At 41.8% G+C, this 27049-nt stretch overlaps 1 protein-coding gene across 3 annotated transcripts in view; it reads left to right on the top strand.

Annotated features, from left to right (window-relative positions):
• The first annotated feature begins 1146 nt into the window (after positions 1-1146).
• SGPL1 (sphingosine-1-phosphate lyase 1) overlaps positions 1147-27049 on the top strand; it is a 62870-nt gene continuing 36967 nt past the window's right edge. The window contains exons 1-2 of one of the 3 annotated variants that reach the window (XM_007963148.3): positions 1147-1371; positions 2078-2147. In XM_007963148.3, the coding sequence (XP_007961339.2) occupies positions 2121-2147 (27 nt within the window). In that variant the 5' untranslated portion in view covers positions 1147-1371; positions 2078-2120. Of the gene's footprint in view, positions 1403-1739; positions 1763-2077; positions 2148-27049 lie in introns of those variants that run through there. The other 2 variants (XM_038009098.2, XM_038009099.2) reach the window with 2 other exon arrangements.

Raw genomic sequence — 27049 nt, 5'->3', positions numbered from 1 at the left:
GTTCATGCCTGAGTCGGGGGCTCTGGATGGTAGAGATGTCTGGGAGTTCTGACGGAATGGGGGTGAGGAGGCCTAAAGATAACCTGTTCATAGTCTTTCAGGGCCTTAACCATTCTGGCGGGGGAATTGGGAAGTGCTGTTGGGGTATGCAGAGGAGGGCAGCTGTGATAGTACATTTCATCCTGAAAGCACTACATGATGATAATGACGGTAGTGATGATGATGCCCTAATTTTAGTGTCATGGCAACATTTTCCAAGGGGATGGAATTGGGTACCCTCATTAGTGTCATTTTTGTCTGAGAGATTTCAAGAATCTATCTAGGTGTCATTTTAAGATCTATTGGAAAAAAAAATCTTGAATGTAGGTCACTGGCCAGTTGGTTCCATGTAACTGCACTGCCTTCTGCTTCCGCTAAAGCCATGTTATGACAACGTGGACAAGTCATGGGAAACCTATTTAAGACTTAGTTTTTTCTTTTTCTTTTTGGAGCTGGGAGTCTCACTATGTTGCTCAGGCTGATTTAGAACTGCTGGGCTCAGACAACCCTCTCGCCTCAGCGTCCCAAAGTGCTGGGATTACTGACGTAAGCCACTGCACCCAGCTGAGACTTAGTTTTTTCATCTGGAAATGAAGGTGACCTTTGTGATCCCAGTGGCCCCTTGCTCTTGTGTATAAGGAGATTCCCAGCACTGCTCATGTAGTGAAAGTAGTGATGGCAGAGCAGCCTCTGGGGCGCGGAGCGGGTGGGGCGGGGGGGCGTGGTGGACGGGAGGATGAGGATGGGATTTCCATTAAATGAGTTTCCATGTTGCTTTTCTTCAGGCACCACTGACCTCGATGGAAAAATGAAGTCCCCGGCCCAGGAAAGAGACCCAACTCTGTGGCTGTTTTGGATTAGTTTGTACAATGCCCTGCAGACCTACTTTCTCAGGAGGCTCCAAGTGACCAAATGTGACCAGGAAGTTTTTTGTTAAAGGCAGTCTGGAAGAGAAGTTGTGACCGTCGGCATCCCACAGCCGCCCCAGGACGGCCTAGTTGAGACATTCACTGGAGGGCCTGGGTGCAGCCCGCTGCCTGGCCAGTAGGCGTCGCGCACACGCCGTGGGGCCCGGGTCCGGGCGTGCGCGCGGCTGGTGGCAGCGGGGCCGCGCACGCCAGGGTCCGGGAGCCGGGCCGGTGCCCCCGGAGCCATTTCCGGGAGGGGCGAGGCCGGCGGCTGCCGGGCTTCCAATCTCGGCGGCTGCGGCGGCAATAGGGGATTCTGCTTCTCGCGGCCTGCGAGTCTGTCGCGCGCTGAGGGAGACGCGGGAGGTGGAGCCGGCCGGGTGCTCGAGGGAAGGAGACGGGAAGCTGGTTCCGGCGTGAGGAGGTGGAGGGGCCGCCGCGGGATCCGGGGGGCGGTGAGGGTCGGGACGGAGGCGCCGCGGGGTGAGGAGAGGGCAGGGGCCGGGTGAGCCGGGGGCGCGCAGAGGCGGGGTGGGGGCGGCTGCGGCCAGGGCGGGGGCGAGCTGAAGGCGTGGGCACCTGCAGCCGAGGTCCAAGCGAGTGGACGGCGGGCGGGCGCGGGGCCGCGGTGGGGCGGGTCTGGAGCCCACGCCTGCCGCGGGGTAGGAGTGGGCGTGGGCGGCCAGGATTTGCTGGTCCTCCGACGGGAGGGGAAGGCTGTGAGGAGGGAGGGGTGACGACGAGAGCGAGGCCGTGCTGCTTCAAAGGGAGTGCGAGGAGGCAGGACCCTGGCACCCTCGGCACCTTCAGCCCGGGTTAGGTGGCCTGGGCTGGGCTCCGCACCCCGATCGCGCGCAGACGGGGCGTTTCCCCTAGTTTCCACCTGGGTGGAATGCTTTGTGGGAGTCTGGGTCTGGATTAGTTTCATCAACTGTGGGAGGGAAACCTAGTTGCAGCAGGATTTTGATTCGCTGGTTTGGGGTGCTGGGGGTGGAGTGTGATATCTGGGAGTGAAATCTGAGCCTTCAAAGGAGGGAGAGAACCATAACTTGGCTGCTCCGGCGAATCTAGGCGGGCCGGCGAGACAGTTTAAAGCTCTAGACGTAAACAAACCTGGTTCCCTTTTACAGAGTCTGAAAAAGGGGAACGTGGAGAGGAGGCTGGAAGAGGAAGATGCCTAGTACAGACCTTCTGATGTTGGTGAGCCTTTTGCAGACATCCTCCTGGTTCGAAGGCACTTGTCTCCGTTTTTTTTTTTTAGTCCAAAGGATCCCAGTGTGTAGATTTCACCTCTGATGCTTACTTTTGGTAGCTGAGCATTTCTGCCACCTTTTATTTTGTTTTGTTTTGTTTTGTTTTGTTTTGGAGACGAATTCTCGCTCTGTTGCCCAGGCTGGGGTGCAGTGGCATGATCTCAGCTCACCGCAACACCTGCCTCCTGGGTTCAAGCGATTCTCCTGCCTCAACCTCCCAAGTAGCTGGGATTACAGGTGCACGCCACCACACCGAGCTAATTTTTGTATTTGTAGTAGAGACGGGTACTCCATGTTGGCCAGGCTGGTCTTGAACTCCTGACCTGTGGTGATCCACCTGCCTTGGCCTCTTGAAGTGCTGGGATTCCAGGCGGGAGCCACCGCGCCTGGCCAACTGTCTTTTATTTTGGATGAATGATCAGGATGAATAAATAGCTGAATTAAATATATCAATACAGTATATGTAGAACTTAAATTATTGAAGAGTCTTTTTCAAAATTATTGTTTTTTTAATGAGACAGGGTCTTGCTATGTTCCTCAGACTGGAGTGCAGTGGCTATTTACAGGCATAATCATAGCTCACTGTAGCCTGGAACTCCCATTTCAAGTGATCCTCTTGCTTCAGCCTCTGGAATAGCTAGGACTAGGAGTACAAGTCACCTCTCCTGGCTTTCTTTTTCATAATTCTTGCAGTTTTAATCCCTCCCTTCCCATACTACCAGAGCAGTTTTGAAACCTCTATTATTACGTTTTATCAGGGTCTGCCATATATTGGTTTATCTGAGTGTTTGTCTTCCAGATTAGAGTTATGGTTCCTTGGCAGGCAGATAAGCATGTCTTCTTTGTTTAGAGATGTATAAACACCTAGCATGGTGCTCTGAATATAGTAAGTGTTTAACAAATGCTTGTTGGATTGAAGCAGTCTGAATTTCAGTTCTTTTGTTGGGCAGAGAGGTATGCCTGCTTTAGAGCTGTTTCCTCTCCTCCTGAGATCTTTCTGTGCTGTTTTACTGAGCAGGGAAGAATAGCGTTGCTAAGTGCGTTTACCAAAATGACATTTTATTTTTGGGACTTTTATGATTCCTTATGGGTTTTTTAGTGTGAGAGTTGTGGGGAGTTTATAGCTTTGAAATGGTGGTATAGATAGTGTCCGGGTTTAGTTTATTTTTTATCTTTTATTTTTTTGAGATGGAGTTTCGCTCTTGTTGCCCAGGCTGGAGTGCAATGGCACAATCTTAGCTCACTGCAACCTCCACCTCCTGGGTTCTCCTGCCTCAGCCTCCGGGTAGCTGGAATTATAGGCACACACTACCATGCATGGGTAATTTTTGTGTTTTTAGTAGAGATGGGGTTTCGCCATGTTAGCCAGGCTGATCTCAAACTCCTAACCTCAGGTGATCCACCTGCCTCGGTCTCCCAAAGTGCTGGAATTACTTACAGGCGTGAGCCGCCATGCCCAGCCAAGTTTGTTTGTTTTTGTCACTTCTCTGAGTGCAAAATCAGTGGTTTAAAAACAGTTCATTTCTCTCTTTTTATCTCACTATCCCAGAGGGTGGGTTGGTGTCACTGGGAAACTGGCAAAAACTGGTAGTGAGATTCCCTTATACTGGGTACTGACATCGTAGTGGCATTACCTATAAGGTCTGCAGGGTGGATAAAGAAGAGAGAAACTAAGTTTTGATCCATTGTGATTTGAGGCAGGGAACTAGGATAATTTTAGGTAGTATGTGAGAGACATAGATGAATATTTAGGTTATCCACAGATCCCCATGAAAAGTTCATCTAAGATAGTTTCTTGCCCCAAATTTCATGGATTTTTCAGTTTTAATTAATACCTTTATATAACTTAGAATTCATATTAAAAGACCACTATGTTAGAAATACTGGAAACTATAAGTAAGCAAAAGGAAAGGGGATTTGCTAATCTCCCGTATCTCCTACATCCCCTTCATTCCCCTCTACCCTGTGCAATAATTTATCACCCAGAAAAAACCGCTGTGAGCCTCCTGGAACGTTAATGCAGAGTGACTTGTGGCAATTGACAGTTTCTGTTTATCCTCTTACAGAAGGATATGTTTATGTAAATTATAGGTTTTAAACATAAGATATTTCCCCATGCCCAGAGATATGCTTATTACTTCTAGGGTCTATGCATTTACTTTAACAGTCAGAACAATGACTGCTTTTACTCGGAATATTAACTTTGGAATCATTTTTGTTTTGAGGTATTTCTCTAGCTGTTGCCACCACCTTTCACCTCCTCACCTGTTAATTTAGAATGTTTAGGAGTGTTGCTTTGCTTGTTGCTGTAAGGAATTAATCCACATAGATGTGAGTGACCCTAGGCAATCATCACTTTCTGAAGACAACATACGTGTTGCATGAAGTGCTTTCACTGGAAAAGTTGTCATTCATTCCTTGACTGTAATGTATAATACTATTTGGAACTAAATGGTAAATAACCAATAACCAAGGCTGGGTTTTCAGTGGCACACTAAATCATCATTCTATGAGGTGTTTCTCTAACTTATATGATATGTAAGACACATTCTTGGCCCTCCAACTGGGAAAGAAAGACCTAAGTGAATGAAAAAATAACCTCAGTGCAGTGCAGCATCTCAGAATTAGAAATAATCTTAGAAGTCATTTGATGCAGCTTCTTTTTGTTTTTTAGAAACAAGGTCTCATTCTGATGCCCAGGCTGGAGTGCAGTGGCATGATCTCAGCTTACTGCATCCTTGATCTCTGAGGCTCAGATGATTGTTCCACCTCAGCTTCCTGAGTAGCTGGGACAACAGGCACACGCCACCATGCCCGGCTGATTTTTGTATTTTTTTGTAGAGATGGTAGTTCGCCATGTTGCCCAGGCTGGTATCTAATTCCTGGGCTCAAGGGATCCAGCCGCCTGCCTTGGCCTCCCAAAATGCTGGGATTACAGGCATGAGCCACTGCACCTGGCCTGTGGTGCAGCTTATATTATACACGAATCTGTTGAAGAGTGTCTCTGATAAATGGATATCCAGTCTCTCATCTTTTCCGCTAATGGAATAAGTGAGCAAAAGCTAGGAAACAATGCAAGGTGGATTCAGGAATAGTAATGTTAACTCTGATAGCTAACATTTATTGAGTGTGTATTACATGTTAAGTGTAGGAATACTGTACTTACTTATTTTTCACAAAAACTTTTGGCATCATTCTTTTACAGGTGAAAAACTCGGCCTGTAGAGGGTAATCACAGCAGTTGAGTGGTGGAGCCAAGTTTGACCTCAGTTGGTCTGACTTCAGATCCCTCCCTCTTGCCTACTTTGTGTCCTTACCCCTGGTAAGGGTAGAGGTTGCTGACCATTATGACTGATGGGAGAGGGTCTGTGTGGAGCAGATGGGGTAGGATAGCTCCGCCCTCTAGGGGGCACTTTGGGAGTGGGGTACTGACGGAGGAGGGAATCTTTTTTCTTCTAGTCTGTAGTCTTGTCTGAAAATACATGTTTTATTATTAACTCTTGTTTATTGGATCAGGCATGGTGACTCATGCCTGTAATCCCAGCACTTTGGGAGGCTGTGGCAGGCAGAGCACTTGAGTCAAGCCAGGTGTTCTAGACCAGCCTGGCCAACATGGCGAAACTCTGTCTCTACTAAAAATACAAAAATTAGCTGGGCATGGTGGCACACGCTTGTAATCCTGGCTACTCAGGAGGCTGGGGCTAGAGAATTGCTTGAACCTGGGAGGTGGAGGTTACAGTGAGCTGAGGCTGCACCACTACACTCCAGCCTGGGCGACAGAGCGAGACTGTCTCAAAAAAAAAAAAAAAATTGTGTTTTATTTTCCTTTGTGTCACATTTAATGAATTATATTGAAATTTTAAAATTTGTGTCTGCAGATATAGTATTATAATCTTTAAATGCTATTTCAGAATAGCAAAAGGGCATTACAGAATATTTGTTATAAAAAAAGGACTTTGGGTCATAGGGTTGAAAACTACTTGTGTGGACAGTATGCTGTGAGAGAAGACCTGGAGATGACCTGGAGTCCACATATACCAAGCCTTGAATCCGGACTGACGGGCTCAGGCTATCAGCCCTCAGTGTGTTCCTGCCCTCAATTTTGTCCTCATTTGATTAGGATCGTTTGCTTGCCCTTTTCCATTTGCTGTATGTGGGATGTCATAGACTGCAATACTTTCCACCTGTGTCTCATAGAGAATAAAATGAATATGTTCGTCTGCTGAGAGTTGTGATGATGTCAGAGGGAATTCAAGTCAGGTAGCTTTGTAGCAGCCTTTCTCCCCACTTGGCAACCATTCTTTTTATTCATACTCTCCTCCTTGGTGCTAGAGGGTGGTGTATCACTTTGCAAGTTGCCAAATATTTGTAGTTTTTAAGAAAAACATACTTTATAAAACCAGTCTACCCCTTAGGTGGCTTTTTTCTTGTCCCATCGGAAAATGATGACTAAATTAGCTGGTATTCATAGATGAATCAAGATGAGCATGTGCAGCCTAGTAGTGCTAGGCGGCGTTTGAGTGATAATTACTTATCTAGGGCGGTGGTTCTTGACCGGGGCGATTGCCTTCTGGGTGACATTTGACAATGTCTAGAGACATTTTGGGTTGTCACACCTGAAGCGTTCTGCTGGCATCTGGTGGGTAGAGGCTAGGGATGCAGCTAAACATCCTACAATGCAGAGTTTCCTGCAAACGAGAATTATCTGGCCTAGAATGTCAATAGTGGTGAGAAACTGGTCTGAAGTTTCTTACCATAGATACCTGGATATCTGTGTAGTCTATGCTTTCATATGGCTGGGGGAATGATTCCCTTTTTGGAGGTTAACGTGTCTCTTATTGTCTCACTTGGGGTTATTTGCCCATGGGTCAAGCCCTGCTGCTCAGGAATATATATTGGAGATGGTGCAGCATGATCTTCTATAGCAGTGCAGAATTCTTTGTTTGTTTGTTTTTGTTTTGAGATTTGTTTTGAGACGGAGTCTCGCTCTGTTGCCCAGGCTGGAGTGCAGTGGCATGATCTCGGCTCACTGCAAGCTTCGCCTCCTGGGTTCATGCCATTCTCCTGCCTCAGTCTCCCAAGTAGCTGGGACTACAGGCACCCGCCACCACGCCCAGCTAATTTTTTTGTTTTTTGTTTTTTGTTTTTAGTAGAGATGTGGTTTCACCGTGTTAGCCAGTATGGTCTTGATCTTTTGACCTCGTGATCCGCCCGCCTAGGCCTTCCAAAGTGCTGGCATTACAGGCGTGAGCCACCGTGCCCGGCCAGCAGTACAGAATTCTTAAGAAATGCTTTCCTTTGCAACATTTCTGCACCACTCTTTTCTTGATTTGCAAACAGCAGGCTTCCCTCAGTTTCGTTTTTGGGATTCAAAAATTGAATCTTTCCAGGTCCCTGAGCATCTTTATCTGTGACCCTTGAATCTTTTTCAGGGATGCTTTCTTTCTGAATCTCAAATGGGATTTAAGCAATAAACTGAAATATTGACCTTAGTAGCTCTGTTCTATTATTTGAGCCTTGTGTCTTGTTTGTAGGATTTGCTAGAAGAAAGGGAAAATTCATTGGGATTGTTGATAGGACGTTAAAAAATTTGTTGACATTTGAGTGACCGTTGCAGGGTGAGCACTGTATTTGGCATTCTCCCAATGTTGTAAATGAAACAGATCTATAATCATTTCCACAGCCTTTGGTTTAAAGGAAAAGGGAGTTATAAACAGAATCCAAATCCCAGTATTTGACTTAGCTTTTCAGTCTATGTGTCAGGAATTTTTAGTAATATTTACCTTCTTAATTAGGTTTTATACAATGTAATATTATATACAGTTTGTGCACATTGGTGGCAGAATTGAGAATCAGCCTGGGTTTAAGAATTTCCATAGGGAATTGATGTGAATCAGTCTGTATGCGTAAACGTACAGAACCCAATTACTGAGAGAAAACCATGCTGTGGGGAAAGGGGAGATAGGGGCCCTCTGAGAAGATGGAATAGTGAAGACTGCGAGTGGTTTGTGGATATATCAGTCATATCTTGGCATAATCCAACAGCGTACTAAGGGATCAAGGCACTATTTACAAGGCTGAGCAGATTTAAGGAAAACATCTAGGTGAAACATCTAGGGGCTTGCTAGCAACAGGAGAGCCATTATCACTCTTTTTTTTTTTTTTTTTTTTTTTTTTTTTGAGATGGAGTCTTGCTCTGTCGCCCAGGCTTAGAGTGCAATGGCTCAATCTTCGTTCACTGCAACCTCCGCCTCCCAGGTTCAAATGCTTCTCCTGCCTCAGCCTCCTGAGTAGTTGGGATTACACTCTTAAGCCTGTGAGAGGGCAAGGAAGGGAGTAGTTTCTGGAACTTTGAGAGAGTTGAAATGAAGGAGAAGGTAACCTGTAGGAATGCCAGCCAGTGACCCAGCAGGAAAGGAATCAAGGGGAATAAATACTGGAAACTCTTTTCCTACCCTCTGATCTCCTGCTGTAGCCTCCTATTGGTCTAACACAACTGGAAACCAGAGGTTAAGGAGTCTGGTTGATTTAATTCAGAGGGTGGCATCTGCAGGCACATAGCCGAGCTGGAAAACGCTGGATGGAAGATCTGGAGGAGGAGGTCATCTGGAGGGGAGAACACCCAGCATGCTGGAGTTGAGGTCAAATTTGTCTTAAAAGGCACAAGTGAGGAGATAATTCTTGAACAGAATGTTGAAGGCGGATAGGATATGGATTATTATAGAAAGGGAATGTTCCCACTGATTTTAACAGGACAGATTCAGAGGCACACAGTTGCCACAGCTTTGGCAAGCCCAGAGCTGCTTTGTTCCAGTAGTAGCCTTAGAATCTTAATTGCCTGAAGGGCCTTTAGAAGTCCTGCAGTCCAGCTTTCTTGCTGCCTAGGGATCCCTCTACAATGCCCTGTCAGGAGTGAGGGCTACATACTTTCTCAGGGAGTTCTTTCCACTGTTGGACAGCTTTAAGTTTTAGAAAAGTTTTCGTGTGTCCAGATCACTGAATGCATCAGCTAGGATTAGGTATGAGTGTATATAACAGAAAAACCTAAAGTAATAGAGATTTTTTAGAAGATATAAATATATTTCTTTAAGAGAAAACTGTCCCAGCGTAGTGTCTCAAGCTTGTAATCCCAACACTTCGGGAGGCCAAAGTGGGCGGATCACTTGAGGCCAGGAGGTCAAGATCAGCCTGGGCAACGCGGTGAAACTCCGTCTTTACTGCAAATACAAAAATTAGCCGGGTGTGGTGGTGGGCACCAGTAATCCCAGCTACTCAGGAGGCTGAGGCATGAGAATCGCTTGAACCTGGGAGGTGGAGGTTGCAGTGAACCGAGGTCACGCACTCCAGCCTGGGCAACAGAGTGAGACTCTGTCTCAAAAAAATTACAACACAGTACAATACAATACAGCACAACAATACAGTACTACAATACAATAGAATACAATGCAATACCAATACAGTTCCATGCCATGCCACGCCATGCCATGCCACGCCATGCCACGCCATGCCAGGGTAGCTGCCTGGGGTTCCACCTGTCAGGTTCGTGTTTCATTCGTGAAGAGGAAGAGGAAAGGGAAAAAGAAGGGCTTGCCCTCCATTTTAATTAAAGAAGGGCTTGCTCTCCATTTTAATTAAAACTTATTTTGGAATTTATTATGCGTACAGAAGAGTATAGAAAGCACATATCTACATTTTAATGAACAATAATAAAACAACGATACCAGATTAGGAAATAAACCATTTATCTCTAACTCTGTACGCTCCACCCTGTTATAGATATTTTCTTTCTTCCCCTCTTGGGATTACCCCGTCCTGACTTTTATAATTATTCCCTTGCCTTTTTAAAAATAGTTTTAACCACCTGTGTATGCATCCTAAGTTTAGTTTGTTTTTTTTAAACTTGATGTAAATGGATGCGTATGTATTTTTATTTTTGTGATTTTCCTGTGTTGCTCAGTATTCCTGAGATCCATGTTATTGCATGTAGTTTAAGTTCATTTTTATTGCTGTATATATAGTATTTTATTGTGTGACTAAACTGCAGTTATTTATCCATTTGGCTTTTAATTCATATTTGGGTTGTTTCCAATTTGAGGCTTTTTCAAACATTACTGTTATGAACGTTCTTGTATAACAAGTGATCACAAGTACAAGAGTTTTTCTGGGATTTATGCCTAGGAGTGGAATTGCTGATTGTAAAGGCGTACATGCCTAACTTCACTAGATATTGTTAAGCTTTTCTAAAGAGGCCAATACAATTTATACCACTATCAACAATATATGAGAGTTATATCCACCCAACTTGGCAAACCTGATATTTATAAAGCTTATTTTTTGCCAATCTGGTAAGCAGATAAATGTAATTGTAATTTCCATATGCATTTCCTGATAATTGATGTGGGTAAGTACCCTTTTCAGTGTTTACCAACCACTTGGATTTTCTGTTCTGTGGCTACCTCTTCAAGTCATATGCCTTAGCAATTATTTCTCCTTTTTAGTTCTATTGTTAATAGATTTTTCTGTATATTTGCTGAGGTTTTGTTACTAGGTGCATTCAGATTTAAAATTGTTACATCTTGTAAGTTGAGCTTTTCATATAATTTGCTTTTTGACATAACGTAGTATAGCTACATCAGCTTTTTGTCATGAAATAGGAAACTGCAAATGTTTGACGAATGAGTTGCCTGTTAGTATAGGCAGAAACTGCAGAACAGTCCTAGCTCGTTATTCGGGCTTTATGTATCAGTGATTTGTTCTATTATCCCATAAAGTGAATGAGTCATTTTTGAGTTTAAAAAAATCATAGGGCCTTTTTTTTTTTTTGAGGTCCAATTTGCATACAGTAAAAGGCATAAATCTTAATTATCCAGGTCAGTAAATATTTATGTATGAATATACTCCCACAGCAAGATATTAAACATTTCCTGCACTCCAGCCAGCTTCGTAATGTCCCTTCCCAGTTGAAACCTACCAAAGGTTTTGCTTAGTTTTGCTTATTTTGAACTTTACATAAAGTGGAAACATACAGTATATTCTCTTTTGTGAGTGGCCTTTTCGCTCAACATTGTGAGATTCAGTCATGTTCTTAGGTAGCATTAGTTTTTCTTTCGTGTTGCTGTGTAGTGTTATAATGTATAACTGTATTGTAATGAATTTGTTCTGTAGTTGTAGAACATTTATGTTTCTAGTTTTTTGGCTATTGTGAATGACACTGCTGCCTTCTTGAACATGTCCTGGTAAACATAAAACGTAGAGTTGCTGTGTGGTAATGTGTGCTGCCAAACAGATTTCCAAGGTGGTTGTACTAATTTACACTCCCAGAGAGTTTTAATATACAACTTACTGATTTAGCTTTGGGCAGCAAATGTTGAATTTCTGTCATCTGCGTACCACACATGGAGGAGAGCACTGAGAACTCTTTCCTGAAGCTGTATAGGCACTTTTATTTTATGTTTTATTTTTATTTTTTTCTAAGACAGAGTTTCACCGTGTTGCCCAGGCAGGAGTGCAGTGGTGCGATCATGGCTCCCTGTAGGCTTGAATTCTGGGGCTCTTACCATCCTCATTGAGAAGCCTTGGCTTCCTAAAGCGCTACAATTATGAGTGTGAGCCACCGTGCCCAGCCTGTACAGGCAGTTCTAAAATGTGAAATGCCTTTCCTTTTCTGTAATTTCCCCAGAGAGTAAAGCCTACTGCATTCTTGTTTATCTAGTCTATAAATATTAATACACAATTGATGGGAACAAAGCAACCTTAGTTCTTTTTAAGTATGAAAAGGGCCCTGTTAAGGGCAGAATTTAAAATATTTGTAGTAGTTAGTTCTCAGGTTAAAATCATAATCTTCTAGAATGCTTTAGATTTTAAGTGGCTAATGTAGTAACACTTTATACTCAATATTGGGGGACCATGTTGTTTGGAGGCTTTCGCTGAAGCATTTAATTTCATTCTTTTGAATTCATTTTGGCAGATGGGTCTAAAAAGGAACAGATCAATTCTGTATTGAGTTCCAGTCTTAATGGCACCGAGTCTTTGAGACAGTTGAGGCAAATTGAAAATTCTGTTTTCACATTCTTCTGAAAGGGGATGTAAGGCAAATATGAGGATGCCATATGGTAAATCTGCTCCCTGTCTGGCTGTATTGGGCCAGTGTGGAAGAAAGCCTAAGACTCTGTTACCCAGCTCTTTCTGAAAACGTTTTCAAATGCTTTCCCAAGAATCATGACCACAGGAGCCAACAGTCTGTTTGGATGACTGAAAACACAGAGGTTTATGATCTGTAAAGGTAGTAGGTAACTGATTTAATCCTGTTTTTGTAGGTAGGCCAGAGGGCACTCAAAGCCTTCTGATTGATTTAATAGATTGTTGAAGGTTAAGAGTTGACTTAATATCTTTCTTAGAAAACTGAGAAATAGCTCATTACTAGGTGTGCTTTATTACCACCATCTGTAAGAAAATGCAGTATAGGCATGGGAATCAAACTACCTAAAGCCTCTTCCAGGTCCTTTGTAACTGGGAAGGTTGCTTTTCCTTGTTGCTTATTGAAGAGAAAAGGAAAATGTTTATCATCAGAGAATTCAGGTTCACTAAGTATTTAATGAGTGTTTATTATCTGCAGTCATTTTCTTATTACCTTATCTCATTTAATATTCAGAACAACCCTGTGAGTGGATGGTGGTATCTTTTTTTTTCCTCCTGAACTTTTTGTTGAATTATCCCAATGGCATCTATTTTTGCAGATGAGCAAAATCCAATTGCATAGAGGTTTAGTGTTGTGCCACATATCACACAGCTTCTAAGTGAGAGCTAAAATTAGAGCCGAAGGTTTTGATTACCAGTCCAGACTTTCTAGGACACCACAGCTGCCTTTCTGTAGAACACATTAACATGACTCTCAAAGTCCACAAGAGTAGTGGTGAGGTGACAGTTCAGGGGAATACTCAAAGGTCACTGTCCTTTTGATATATCTGGGTAGTTGCTACAGTATGTGCTTAGGAATTGCTGGGAAAAAGATAATGTTCTTTAAAAGTTCATCATTTTAGCAGTTAATAATCCTGGTTATAAACGTATAAAAATATACCTTTAGAGAAGTTATTCTTAGGTAGTTATGGCTGCTTTCATTTGGAGTCTAGAGGTTTACTCTGTTTCTGGAATTGCACTTTCTGCTGTCCTTGGCACATTTAGAAACTTTTTCAGAAGGCCTTTTAAATTTTATTTTTTATTAAAAGAGAGCCTGTGAATCAAAGAATCTTAGGTGGTTTCTTAGCTGAAGGGACATTTGGTGAACACAAATGGAATTGTTAGGTCATGATGCTTTTTTAAGTGTCCAGCTCTGGTGTTTTGTATATTCACAGTTGTGTGTATGTTCACAGTTGTGTGTATATTCACAGTCGTGCAGCCATCCTCACGATCAATTTTAGGACATTTTCCAAAGAAACCCAGTACTCAGCAGTCACTTCCTTATTTCCTTCTCACCAGTCCTCGGCAACTACCAGTCTACTTTCTGTAGATTTGCTTTGTCAGGACACTTCATGTAAACAGAATCATAAAGTAAATATGTGATCTTTCCTGATTGACTTTTTTCACTTAATGGTTTCAAAGTTCATCCGTGTTGGAGCATGGATCGGAGCTGTACTCCTTCTTATTGCAGTTAGACGGCTTTTCCTACAGAATTTTAAGTAACGGATATGTCTAACAATGTCTCTTGTTCTCACCTACAGGAGACACAGGGTCATGGGCTTACTTTACCTATATAGGACCTTTGGTAATACTGAGGCTATATCTATGATTTATTGTAGAACAGAAGTTATTAACTGGGGAATATGGACCCTTATGACTGGCCTTTGGGATCTCCTGAATTCTTTGTAATTATATAAGATTTTATGTTTGCAAGCATTTTCTGGGGGTTAGAGGAGTCTGTGGAACAGCAGAGATCTCTAGCTTTTGTTAAAAGATAATTTTCAAAACTAATATCTTGACTCTCATACAGATATAAAATGAACATATGTTGACTATTTTATTTTACTCCCAAAGAGGAAACCAGGCAGGTGTTATAACTGGTTCAAAGGGAAAGTCCAAAGAGCTGCTCATTTATAGATCAGGAATATCAAATGAATGTGCAAATAGAGGCAGAACAACTCTCTCTCCTAGGGGGAGGAACGTCAGCTGAACCTTTCCCTGGCAGGGCGGCATTTGCATATTTAGGGATCTAGATTACTTTGCACTGCTGTCAGTTATCTACAACTTTCAGAGCTGTAAACGGCCTCCTGATAATCAGAATCTGGTAACCCAGACGGGCATCCCAGATAATGCATAATTTTTCATTGGAAGCCATAGGGAAAAGCATTCTCTCTCCTGAACTCTCACACCCCGACAATCAACGTGGAAGACTTCCGTGACCAAACGTGTGGGATTTGTTTCCCCACACTCCAAGCAGTAGATGTCACTGGGTGTTCCTCTAATTCAATTCTGACACCGTCTACCTGGAGATAGCGTCAGATCTTATGGGTTGAGGGCTCAGTCCCCAAGACTTCCCCAACCTCAACCTGTTGCAAGTCTAGTCCTTTGAAATGTCTGACTGACTGTCCTCAAGGTGAGGTTCCCATGACCTCCTCTTGGATTCGATTAATTTGCTGGAACAGCGCACAGAACTCAGGGAAACATTTACTTAGGTTTACAGGTGTATTTTAAGGAATACTGCAAAGGTTACAAATGAAGAGATGCATGGGGTAAGGTATAGGGAAAGGGGTGTGGAGCTTCCATGCCTCCCTGGGTGCGCCACCCTCCAGGAACCTCCATGTGTTCAGCTATTCAGAGGCTCTCTGAACCCTGTCCTTTTGGGTTTTTATGAAGGCTTCATTACATAGGCATGATTGACAACCATGTAGAAATGTGACTGGACACAGGAGGCATGATCTCATACTAACAGACTGACTGGAAACCCAGCACGGCCTGTCCAGGTTCTTGTTGGCCTTTCTGTGCAGCCTTCCTTCCCCAGAATATGGGGCACAACCCTCCCAGAAATGAGGGTTTTTTGGCCCACAATTGGACTAGAGTCTTGCCTTGATGCAGGTAAAAGGAGCACAGGAGAAGGTCGAGAGAGAGTCTGTTTCCTGAGGCCCAAGGTGCCCCAACATTGTAACAGAAGACTGTAACAAGGGCTATGGGGTTATGAACCAGGAACCGTGGATGAAAGCCAATATATACATATAACATCACAGAAGCACACTTTCCTGCTCACTTTCAACAGATACCACAAAGTTTGAAACTCTTCCAAAGATTAATTTTAAATTAAATTTACTCAGCTGCTTACTTCAGCTTTTAAAAGTAGGTTCTTGGTAATTTTGAAGGTGCACTTTCCGAAGGGTGTTTATATAGGTTGAAGGTCAGAGACCTAGGGATAGGTCCCTGCTTATTCTTTTGAACAGGCTTACATGTTGGAAATCTCTAGAGAAATAGCTTTAGTTAGGTTACACTTCTCTGCAAATATTCAGTATTTCTCATCTCTAATAGCAGCGTGACTATTGTAGGGAAGGAATTTCTACAAACGGTTATGAAAAGTCTAAGTGTCTTAACTGCGTGACAAAGATAGAGAATTCTGTTAGTAAGATAAGTATGGGATGGGAGAAGTCAACTAACCTCTGCCCTTCTTCCCCAATCTTGATATGCTCAGAGAAGTTAAGACTTCTTTCTGTGTGAGAAATACGGGATCTTTTCCACTAGATCTTGCTTATTATCCAGAAATTATCATTTCTAGGTTTTAGAGAATGATGAAACTCATTTGTACTTTGAAATATAACCTCTATACATGTGCACAGTAAGTCATTTAGCTATTTATTGTCGGAGACTCTGGGAGTTCCTAGCAAACTTAGCAACATTCCATGTGCAAATTTGTCTATTTTTCCCCCCATGTCTTACCTGCTTGCTTTAGGCTGGGAGTCTATTTTCCTACATAACTGGTAATTGCTCTTACCTCTGTGTCCTTCAGTGTGTTCCTCTGCTTATTGAATTCAGTTTTATGCATTTTAGTCTTCTCTCCTAGTATAAGCTCCTCCTGATACTTTTAAAAATGTATTTCAGAAGAGAGGTGCTCAGAATTGTTACTTAACAGAATCAGCATCTGTGTTCACTTGTCTTGACCACAAGTAAATTAATAAAGTGACCATTTAGCAGTGTTTCGGGTTCAGCTTTTAGGAACTTATAAGCTTTGGTTTTCCATGAGTGCACTTCTCATGACTTGGGAACATTTCCTATGTGTGTCCTTTCTGTGGCCAAGATGTTTTTCTTATTTCAGGGATGGAAAGATGCTTTGGCTGAATACTCCTGTGCTAAGTGTAGAGCAGTTAGTGCTTGGGGAATGGTACCAAGTGTACGTATCTGGCAAGGCCTGGCTAGAAGGGAAAATGTAGACTCTTAAGCTTTTTGAGACGAACTTCTCAGATACTGTATCTCTTGACTCACATAGTGGAATTTTGGGGGAAGTATGTGGTTTTCTTTTTGTCTCCTAAGAAATGATGATTCAGTTTCCTCAAACATTTCTCACAGTCACTACTGGTTGCTTGGAATGGCTGTCTGGTTTTGTTGCTCAGTTCTTCTTTAATGACCCAAGGGGATTTTCCCTTTCGGGTTGTGATGCGTTTTTTATGATAAACTTTAATGCGTTTGGAGGCTATAAAGACAATAATGTTTTCTTACCTGTTTACTTGAGTTCTGTAGACTGTAATATGAAAGAAAATCAGATTAAATTAGCTTTGCTTTCTTTGTTTTTTTGGGGGTGGTGCAGAAGTTGGTAAGAATAAATATACTAACTCTCTGAGTCTCTTCTCTTCACTCCCTAACCTGAAGCTCAGTCCTTAGAGTAACATTTGAACTGGGTAGAACAGATTTTTCTTTTCCTCAACAGCCCGTTCCCGCTTTAAAGCTCAGATTTATGGTCCTTCTGGAAAAAGTATTGAGTGTTGAATAGTTCAGGAAACAAATAACAAATTCTGTCATCTCTGCAAGATTGTGGGGTAGAAGATTTTGATTTTGATTAATATCCGGCCAAAGAAAAAATATTAGCCAGGAACAATGATTTGATATCTAGTAGAGTGATGTGACTGGGCCCTGACTTCTAACACTTCCCAGGAAGGCTTGGTGGGTATCTTTTCACCACTACCTGAATACCAGGTAGCCATTACATTTGGTGATTGGGTGTCAGTAGTATGTTAAGTCAGCTACTGGGTCATCTTTTAATGAAAGAAAAGGATGGGGAAGAGAAGCAATTCTTAAGCAGGGTTGCCTGTCAGAATCACCTGAGGGAGGTTTACAAAACACACATTCTGTGCTCAGTGACCCTCTGGGTGGGGTATTCTGACCAGGAAGATAATTCATTCCAGGAATCGTGCTTCTTGGATGATATCGATGGACCCCACTGGCTTCATGGAAAGAACATTGAAGAAGAAGTTAGATTCTCATGGGGGCTGTGCCTCTGGTTTGAAACCAGGGAAGGCACATTTTGGTATTAGTCTCTGGCCTCAGTTTCTTCATCACTGAAATGAGATTGGATGATAGGTGGTCTCTAAGGTTCCTTCAGACAGTAACATTTTATGATTTTGAAGACAACTCTTCTGATACTTTTCAAACTAATTTCTTTCCGTCTTTCTTTTGTAAGCAGATAAGTAGTATGAGTGTAAGTCTCTAGCTTAGAGAAGAATGAAGTTTGCTGTTCGAAGAGGCCGTACAATAGCAGTTCACTTCCCCAAAATGCTCAGCCCTTGTAGGACGCTTTTAGGTCATCTGGAAGTTCTGTATGCCTTCATTGGGAGTGTAGTGAAGATGAGAGCCTTTCCTTTGGCTCTTGGAGTAAACTAGTTGACAGGACTGTGAGAACTGTTGGTCTCCTGATTTGTGCCACTGATAGTTTGGCTCTGGAAAACTAGGCAGTGGAAAAAACAATGCATTTTGAACCAGAAGATTTGAGTCCCGGCTCCACTATTTCCGAGCTTTGTGACCTGCAGGCCGCAATGTCTTCATCTGTGAAGGACAGATTCAGCTCTGATGGCCTATGATGTGATGAACCTTGTGAACTTGTAGGCAGAGTGCCCCTGTGTGCAGAGTCCAGTTACAGTTAACCAGCCATTCTCTTCGCAGATTCAACCCACTGCCACTGTGTCTTGTTAAGCTTAAATAGGCCAGATGTGGGAGAGGGGGCAGAAACATCCTAGGATCTTGCAAAACAAAACTGTCAAAAGTATAGGCAATATCATAATTACTTTACTTTATTTGAATAAATGTTGAGTTTCTGCTGTGTTGAAGATGCTGTTTTAGGCAGTGTAGGAGATATAAGACTTATATCCTCCTCCTAATTTATACTCTTATCAGCACCTGGTACCATAGAGCGTTCATATATTAAAATTATTTGGTTATTCTCCCTAACCAGAGTTGAATTCTTTCTTTCTAGGACAAATTAACTCACAATGCAATAGGCTAATGCACTTTGGCCCTGAGTGACTCTTGAGAAATACCCTGATTTTAGGCACACTGGAAACGTGGCACATTAGAAATGCCAAGAAGAGGCCGGGCGCGGTGGCTCACGCCTGTAATCCCAGCACTTTGGGAGGCCGAGGCGGGTGGATCACGAGGTCAGGAGATCGAGACCATCCTGGCTAACATGGTGAAACCCTGTCGCTACTAAAAATACAAAAAATTAGCCGGGCATGGTAGCAGGCGCCTGTAGTCCCAGCTTCTCCAGAGGCTGAGGCAGGAGAATGGCGTGAACCCGGGAGGCGGAGCTTGCAGTGAGCCGAGATTGTGCCACTGCACTCCAGCCTGGGTGACAGAGCAAGACTCTGTCTAAAAAAAAAAGAAATGCAAAGAAGACATTGTACAGGAGAGTGAAGGGGAACTTTCTGTAGTGAAGTGGCTTTCCCAGAAACTTGACTCTATAATGAAGCTATAGAGATCAGTGAAATCATTAGGGCATTACTGTTTTGAACATTTCCTCAAGTGAATAACAGACTTACCCTCAGGGCCCTATGTCTCTGTTGTGGCCCAACAAACCACATTCAGACAAGGAGTCAGTTTGAGAGGTACAAGTTGTTATGGAAGCCCGAGGAAACTGGTTTGTGTGCACTTCAGTTTTGACCATACAACCTTCACTCACTTAGCACTGTGCAATAATCCACTGAGCAAAATTGCCACATTTTCCTTGGCAGGGAATCTGTATGCCTGTGGCAGTTCAAAAATTATTTGTAGAGTGGGTCAGCCTATCAGCAGGAATGTTTTTCTTTGATCTTCAGCCTGTTTTTCTTTAATGTGAGCAAAACAGTAAAGAGAGAATACATTGGAATATCTTGTTGGTTCCCCTGTTTGGCTTTACTTACAGTTCTTTGGTTTTCTTCTTTTAGGTCATACTTTTCCAATTAGTATGTAGATATTTATAATGTTTTGAAGCCTGAGAGATGGTTCCAATATCTTGTGGAATTCAGCTCTGAGTGTGAAGTCCTGACTTTGCCTCTTTCTGTAAGTTTGACCCAGCAAGTCACTTAACCTTTCTTGACTTCAGTTTTCCCCATCTGTAAAGTGATACTGCACATTGGTTTTTTTCTTTTCTTTCCTTTTCCCCTTTCCTTTTCCTTTTCCCCTTTCCTTTTCCTTTTCCTTCCCTCTCCCTTTCCTTCTCCCTTTGCCTTTCCCTTTCCCTTTCCTGAGATAGAGTCTCACTCTGCTGCCCAAGTTGTATTGGAGTGCAGTAGCATGCTCATAGCTCAGTGCGGCCTCAAATGCCCAGGCGCAAGTGATCCTCCTGCCTCACCCTGCCAAGTAGCCGGGACTACAGGAGTGTGCCACCATGCCTGCTTTTTTGTTTGTTTGTTTTTAAAATTTTTTTTGTAGGGATAGGATCTTGTTATGTTGCTCAGGCTGGCCTTAAGGGATCCTCCTGCCTTAACTTCTCAAAGTGCTGGGATTACAAGTACTTTGTAATGTGTAAATGACCTGTACATTCTTAATCTAATAGCCTCATGAAGTTATAAAGTACAAATAAAATAACATGAAAGCCATTTAGAGTTTTAAAGTTATATAAGGCTATGTATTCTCATTAAATTAAATTTTAATAAATTTAAAAGATAAAATTTTTATAAAATAAATTTATTTAAAAAATTTTAATTACGTTAAAAAGTTAATTTTTTTTTTTTTTTTGAGACAGAGTCTTGCTCTGTCGCCCAGGCTGGAGTGCAGTGGTGTGATCTTGGCTCACTGCAACCCCCGCCTCCCAGGTTCAAGTGATTCTCATGCTTCAGCCTCCCGAATAGCTGGGACTACAGGTGTACACCATGTCTGGCTAATTTTTGTATTTTTAGTAGAGACAGGGTTTCCCCATGTTAGCCAGGCTGGTCTCAAACTGCTGACCTCAGGTGATCTACCCACCTTGGCCTCCCAGAGTGCTGGGATTAAAGGTAGCAGCCACTGTGCCTGGCCAAATTAGAAAGTTAATACTTTTTAAGTGCTTCACTCTTTCCTGTGCATGTTGTCATGGCCTCTTTTTCTAAATTAGTTTTATTCTCTCTGTAATCAGGGGTCACCAAATCTTTGAGTTTTAGAGGGAAGAGAAAGTTTTTAGTGAAACAAGTGGGTGAACTCTGATCCCTATAAAATATTGCCTTCATGCAGTAGGCACTCCAAAAATAATTGTTGAATGACTGAAACTCTTAAACAGCAGTAGGCATATGTATAGCAGAGACAACATTACAGAGCAGAGCTCTTTCTAGGTTGCCATGGTAGCTAGCTTTGAGGGACTACCTGAATGGAGGTGCTGTTGCTTTTGAATAAAACAAATATACATGGTGCCTTAGTCCATTTTCTGCTGTGATAGCGGAATATCACAGATTGGGTAATTATAAACAATAGAAGTTTATTTGGCTAATGATTCTAGAGGCTGGGAAGTCCAAGAACATGGCACTGATATCTAGTGAGGGCCTTCTTGCTGAATAATAACATGGCAGAAGGGCAAGTGAGCACGTGAGCTATAGGGGATGGGCCAAGACATCATCCTTTATCAGAAGCCCACTCCCAAGATAATTGCATTAATATACTCATGAGGACATAACACTCCTAATCTAAATCACCTGTTAAAGATCCTACCTCTCAACACTGTTACAGTGGCAATTAAATTTCATTGTGAGTTTTAGGGGGGACACTCAAATCATAGCAGGTAGTTAGCCCTGTTGAGTAATGGAGAAAGGATTGCATTAGCTCCAAGGAAAGATGCATCATCCAGTGTGGGTCTGGAAGTGTTTGCCAGATGGCTTTTCTCTTTTAGTAATATTCATTTGTACAATGTTTCTTTAGGTATAAATTGAAGCTGAAGTAATTTAATAAGGAAAAAATATCACTGCCTAATTGGTATTTGGTCACGAGCAGTACCAGTTCTTAAGATTTTTTTGGAGGTAGCAAGGGGTGGGTAGTGCTACTATTAGAAGTTTGCTTCTGGAATCTTTTGCTCTCTTGAAGTGATTTGGAGATTAAAAGAGTTTAGTATCATTGGGGATAGCTGTGGTCCACTGTCAGGAAGTAACTCATGACTTGAGATCATATTCCCGACCTCACAAAAATGTTAAGAGAATAAATCATAAGTATAAAAAGCACTGAGATTGTGTAGAGTGGAAAATAACATTAGTGTTAGCTCCCTCACACGACCACGTTCTAAATTTAACGAAACAAGAAGTAAAATCACTCTGAAGCACTGGTTTTAAAACTGTAGATTATGATCCATTTAGAGGCACGCAAAATCAGTTTAGTAGATCAAGCGTTAAAGAAGGAAGAAATAGAAATGTGAGTACGTGCCGGGCGCGGTGGCTCACGCCTGTAATCCCAGCACTTTGGGAGGCCGAGGCGGGTGGATCATGAGGTCGGGAGATTGAGACCATCCTGGCTAACACGGTGAAACCCCGTCTCTACTAAAAATACAAAAAATTAGCCGGGCGAGGTAGCGGGAGCCTGTAGTCCCAGCTAGAGGCTGAGGCAGGAGAATGGCGTGAACTCGGGAGGCGGAGCTTGCAGTGAGCCGAGATCGCGCCACTGCACTCCAGCCTGGGCGACAAAGCGAGACTTCGTCTCAAAAAAAAAAAAAAAAAAAAAAAGAGAAATGTGAGTACGTTACAAGTAATAACGTGCTAAGTATTATTTTGGAAACTTTTGGTTTTATATCTTTCTGTTTCTAAAATACATTTACAACACAATCTCATACACGTAGAATCTAATACACATGTTGGAACAGTTTGAAACTCAGTGGTCTAACAAGTAGCATACCCCAAATTTACAATATTTGTAGCCTTCTGCTGTTGATTACATTTACGAAAAGGTCTTGCACCCTTAAAGTGAAGGCTGAAAGAGTTTTATGTCATTGGGGAGAGTGGGCTACCAAGGTCCCATAAATTCTAGGAGCTGCCTTTTGTCTAATGATTAGGATTACTGAGTACTATTTCAATGCCTTTTGGGTATCATCTGAAATCTAATCATTGGATTGGAAATGGAATAAACGAGAGAGGCTAGTTTACTCATTATTTGACAATAGCTCTTTAAAGTAGTTAAAATTATGAATATTCCTACTGCTAAGGTTTATCAGAGTTTGTTTTTTTCCTTTAATATTACACTTATAAAAATATTATTCACTGGCTTCTTTTTATTCTAGAGGAATACCTTTCCAATTTTATAACAGTGAAGGAAGGAATGTTTTACTTGTAGAAACTACCAAAACTACTGTTCTATGAAGCAAGGGTTGGAGATAAACTCCCCTGTCCGCTGTCCCCACCCAGGCACACACATATACAATGCAGCTTATTTTATGACTGTATTGTTCTTACGTTTCTTCTTCTACATAAAAACGTAAAGGTTGGTGAAATAATTTACCTGGAGTTGCGCAGTAAGCTAGTGGCCTTCATGGATGACCATTCACAGTTCTTGTATTTCCAGAGACACAATACATTGATAAAGTTGAAATAAACAGAAGCCTAAGAATTATAAGTATATATTCAGAGATATATAGACAAAAAAGTACTGTACTGCTATAAGTAAAAAGACATAGTGGGAATAGTAATTATAATCACATTAACTTCTGTGCCATCTCTGTCTAGATCAGGGGTGTCCAATCTTTTGGCTGTCCTGGGCCACATTGGAAGAAGAATAATTGTCTTGGGCCACACGTAAAATATACTAATGATAGCTGATGAGCTTAAAAAAAATAAAAGTTGCAAAAAAAATCTCGTGATGTTTTAAGAAAGTTTACAAATTTGTTCTGGGCTACATTCAGAGCTGTCCTGGACTGCATGTTGGACAAGGTTGATCTAGATGTTTATCTATAGTCATGACCTAACTGTATAGTTTTAGTATGTTATACATGGTACCATGTATCCAAGGTAGATCCTGTCAAGAACATAAATTGTGAAAAGAAAATTCTTGGGATGCTGCTGGATTGTCATGTGTTACTCCTCTGCCTATGAATACTGAAAATCAAGAATTGAAAGAGTGCTGAATACTGAGTCAAGAGGCACGCGTTCCTAGACTCCACTTAAACACAAGCATGTCTGTATGAACGTAGTCCTGTCATTTCACTTTGGGGTCTCTGCTTGTAAAATGAAAATGTTAGACTTGATCTTCCAGGTTCCCTTCAGCTCTTAGATTCTGTGCTTCCCAAGGGCTGGAGTATTGCATCAGGGCCCAGCCTGGGGTTTGTGCTATTTTCAAGGCCCTAAGGAACTGCATCATCCTTTATTCCAAGGAGATAGGATACATTACGCCACAGAGCCCAATAATTCAGTGAGCTGTCAGTGTTGTGAGTTGCATCTACATTGGGGACTGAGCCTAGGTTGTTTGTAGTAACCTAGGAGGACCTTAGAATGATGGCAGGAGATGTAATTTCTGTGATCAACTAGTTGACTACTCAAAAAGCTTGTCAGGACTCATCCAACTACAGTATCATTCTGTCTTTGGTGTTAAAGAATTTATGTATATCTCCTTTTAAAGGATCCTCTTTGAATTTAAGAATTGCCATTATCTTTGTAAGAATCAAAGCACATACAAAGAAAATATATTCTTGCTAAATATAATTTTTTAAATGTTAGTGAGGAATGTCTTTATATCTTAATTTTAAGGCTTTTAAAAATTAGTTTGCATTTGCTGGTTCTTTGCTGTCACCCTAGTACTAGTTGTATTACTTTTTTATTCAGTGCTGTGAATTGTTCACATTATCTATAGTCATCTTTTGACATTGGTAACCTCTGTTTTCTGGGTGAATTAAGAATTAGTATAACCAGAAGAAAAGCTAATCTGAATGATTGTTCTTTCATCATCTCGTTCATACACAGTATTTAACCATCTGGTTTGACCACAACTTTCACACTAGACGAGTCTTTATAATGATAGAAATCATGACATACTTTTGATGATAGACTCCTCTGGTCTTTCCCAGGTTTTGGCTGGTATTGCCATTGCTTTGGATTGAGGTAGTTGATGCAGCAGTGGGCTCTGGGGAATGGCCACCAAGAACTATTGGGGAATTGCAGATAAACTGTCTCCATGGGTAGCCCTCCAGGGAACCTGATAGTTGTCTAATGTTAATTACCTTATAACACAGTCTAATTACTAAGAGTATTGTCTGAGTCCATTCAGGCTGCTGTAACAAAACGCCATAAACGTGGTGGTATATAAACAAAAATCCATTTCTCTCAGTTCTGGAGGCCAGGAAGCCCAAGATCAAGGCAACAGCAGGTATGGTGCCTGATGAGGCCCGCTTCCTGGAAGGTGGCCTTCGTGAAAGTGGTTCATAGAAAATGTCTTCTCACTGTGTCTTCACATGGTAGAAGGGGCAAATTTGCTCTCTAAGGTCTCTTTTATAAAGTCACTAATCTTATTCACGAGGCCTCTGCCTTCATGATCTAATGACCTCCCAAAGGCTTCCTCTTCCTCCCACCATCAGCTTGAGGGTTAGATTTCAACATATGAATTTTGGGAGGATGTAAACATTCGGTCCATTGCAGGTATAAATGTTTTCAACAAACATTTGTTGAGTATCTGTCCTTCTTCTAAGCTTTCATGTTCCTACTAGAACATTGGATGTGGATATCCAATAGGAATATATTTAAGTCAGTATCATTATGTTTTTCTCAAAACATCTACCTTCTTTACCTTCCCTTCCTCTTCTAGTCTTACCATAGTTAATAGTGATATTAACTATTAATATCATAGTTAACCAGCCTCTTGAACTTGAACTTGACAATTTTGAATGATCTATACCCACAACTGACAAAATTACTCACATACTTAAAAATCCATGCCCTTTGTTTTGTTTTATTGCTGTTGTTTGTAATTTACTTATTTTTACCTGATACTATGTTCTGGAATTTTTTCTACGTAGTTCATGTAGATCTGTCTTCTTTTTAATGTTTCATAGTATGGGTACATAAAATGCACATATTACGGTTTATTTAACCATTCTTCTGTGGGTGGACATTTACATTATTTTTTCCCTTTTGTTATTAGAGAGAATACTGAAATGAATATCCTTGAACGTGTTTATTTGTATACTTTATTGCTTTAAAAAAGTTCCTATCAGTTTATATATCAGTTTTTCTAAGTCCTTTTTAAATATGGACTGGATTAGCCCATTCTTGCATTGTTGTTAAGAAATACCTGAGTTTGGGTAATTTATAAAGAAAAGAGGTTTAATTGGCTCACGTTTCTGCATATTTGTACAAACATGGCTTCAACATCTGCTTCTGGTGAGACCTCAGGAAGCTTACAATCATGGTGGAAGGCAAAACTTGAGCAGGCACGTCACATGGCAAGAGTGAGAGCAAGAAAGAGAGAGGGGGGAGGTCCTAGACTTTTAAACACCCAGATCTCACATGAACTAACTGAGCAAGAACTCATTTATCACCAAGGGGATGGTACTAAACCGTTCATGAAAGATGCGCCCCCATGATCCAGTCACCTCCCACCAGACCTCATCTCCAATACTGGGAATCACATTTCAACATGAGATTTGGCGGATAGGTATCCAAACCATATCATGAACCTAGCATACTTCTCCCAGCTTCAGGTCTCTGATTTAAGTGTTCACTCATTTACTTGGTCACTGTTAGTTGGGCACTGTCAGCCACTGTCCATGTTTGTATTCAGTATAAATTGTGTGCCAGGCACTCTGCCACATGTTGGGGATTTAGCACTGGATGAGACAGAAATGGTCCCTGCTATCATGTAGCTTACACTTTGCCACATAGAACTTTTGCCATATGCAGACTCTTTTTATGCATTTGCAGCTACTATCCTCTCTTTCTGGTGTGATTTTTTTCCTTTTAACTTTTCTACCTAGAGAATTTTCTTTCACCCTCTTAACCAGCTTAAATTTTACCCTCTGTCATTATCTTTATCCCTTCAGAGTTAGATAGTCCTTCCTCAGTGCTTCATCTTGGCACTCATATGCTTTTTGTGACTATTCCCCTGTGAAGTTTTAGTAATTTGTTTATATGTGTACGTGCCTGTGTGTGTATATGGACACACATCTACCTCTTGCATTAGATTGTAAATTCAGTATAGACTTGGAACTATGATATGTACCTGAGCACTTCCCCAGCTTACTGCCTTCAACCCTGGAGATGCTTAATCAATGTTGATTCAGTGAATGAATAGTAAACTATAAAATGACCTTAGTTTGTACAGGGCATTGTAGGGGATTGTACACATTAATAGAACTGGTCTGTCTTCAAGGACCTAACCATATAGTCAGGGAGATAAGAAACAGATGAGTAGACTGCAAGGCAGGTTGTGTTAAGCTCTGTATAGGACTTACCACAAATGAGTACTGGAGGATAATTT

This window comes from Chlorocebus sabaeus, chromosome 9 (assembly GCF_047675955.1).
Source record: "Chlorocebus sabaeus isolate Y175 chromosome 9, mChlSab1.0.hap1, whole genome shotgun sequence".
Classification (NCBI taxonomy): Eukaryota; Metazoa; Chordata; class Mammalia; order Primates; family Cercopithecidae; genus Chlorocebus; species Chlorocebus sabaeus.
Note: the sequence above shows the minus strand (reverse complement) of the source record. Positions and strands in the feature narration are given on the sequence as shown.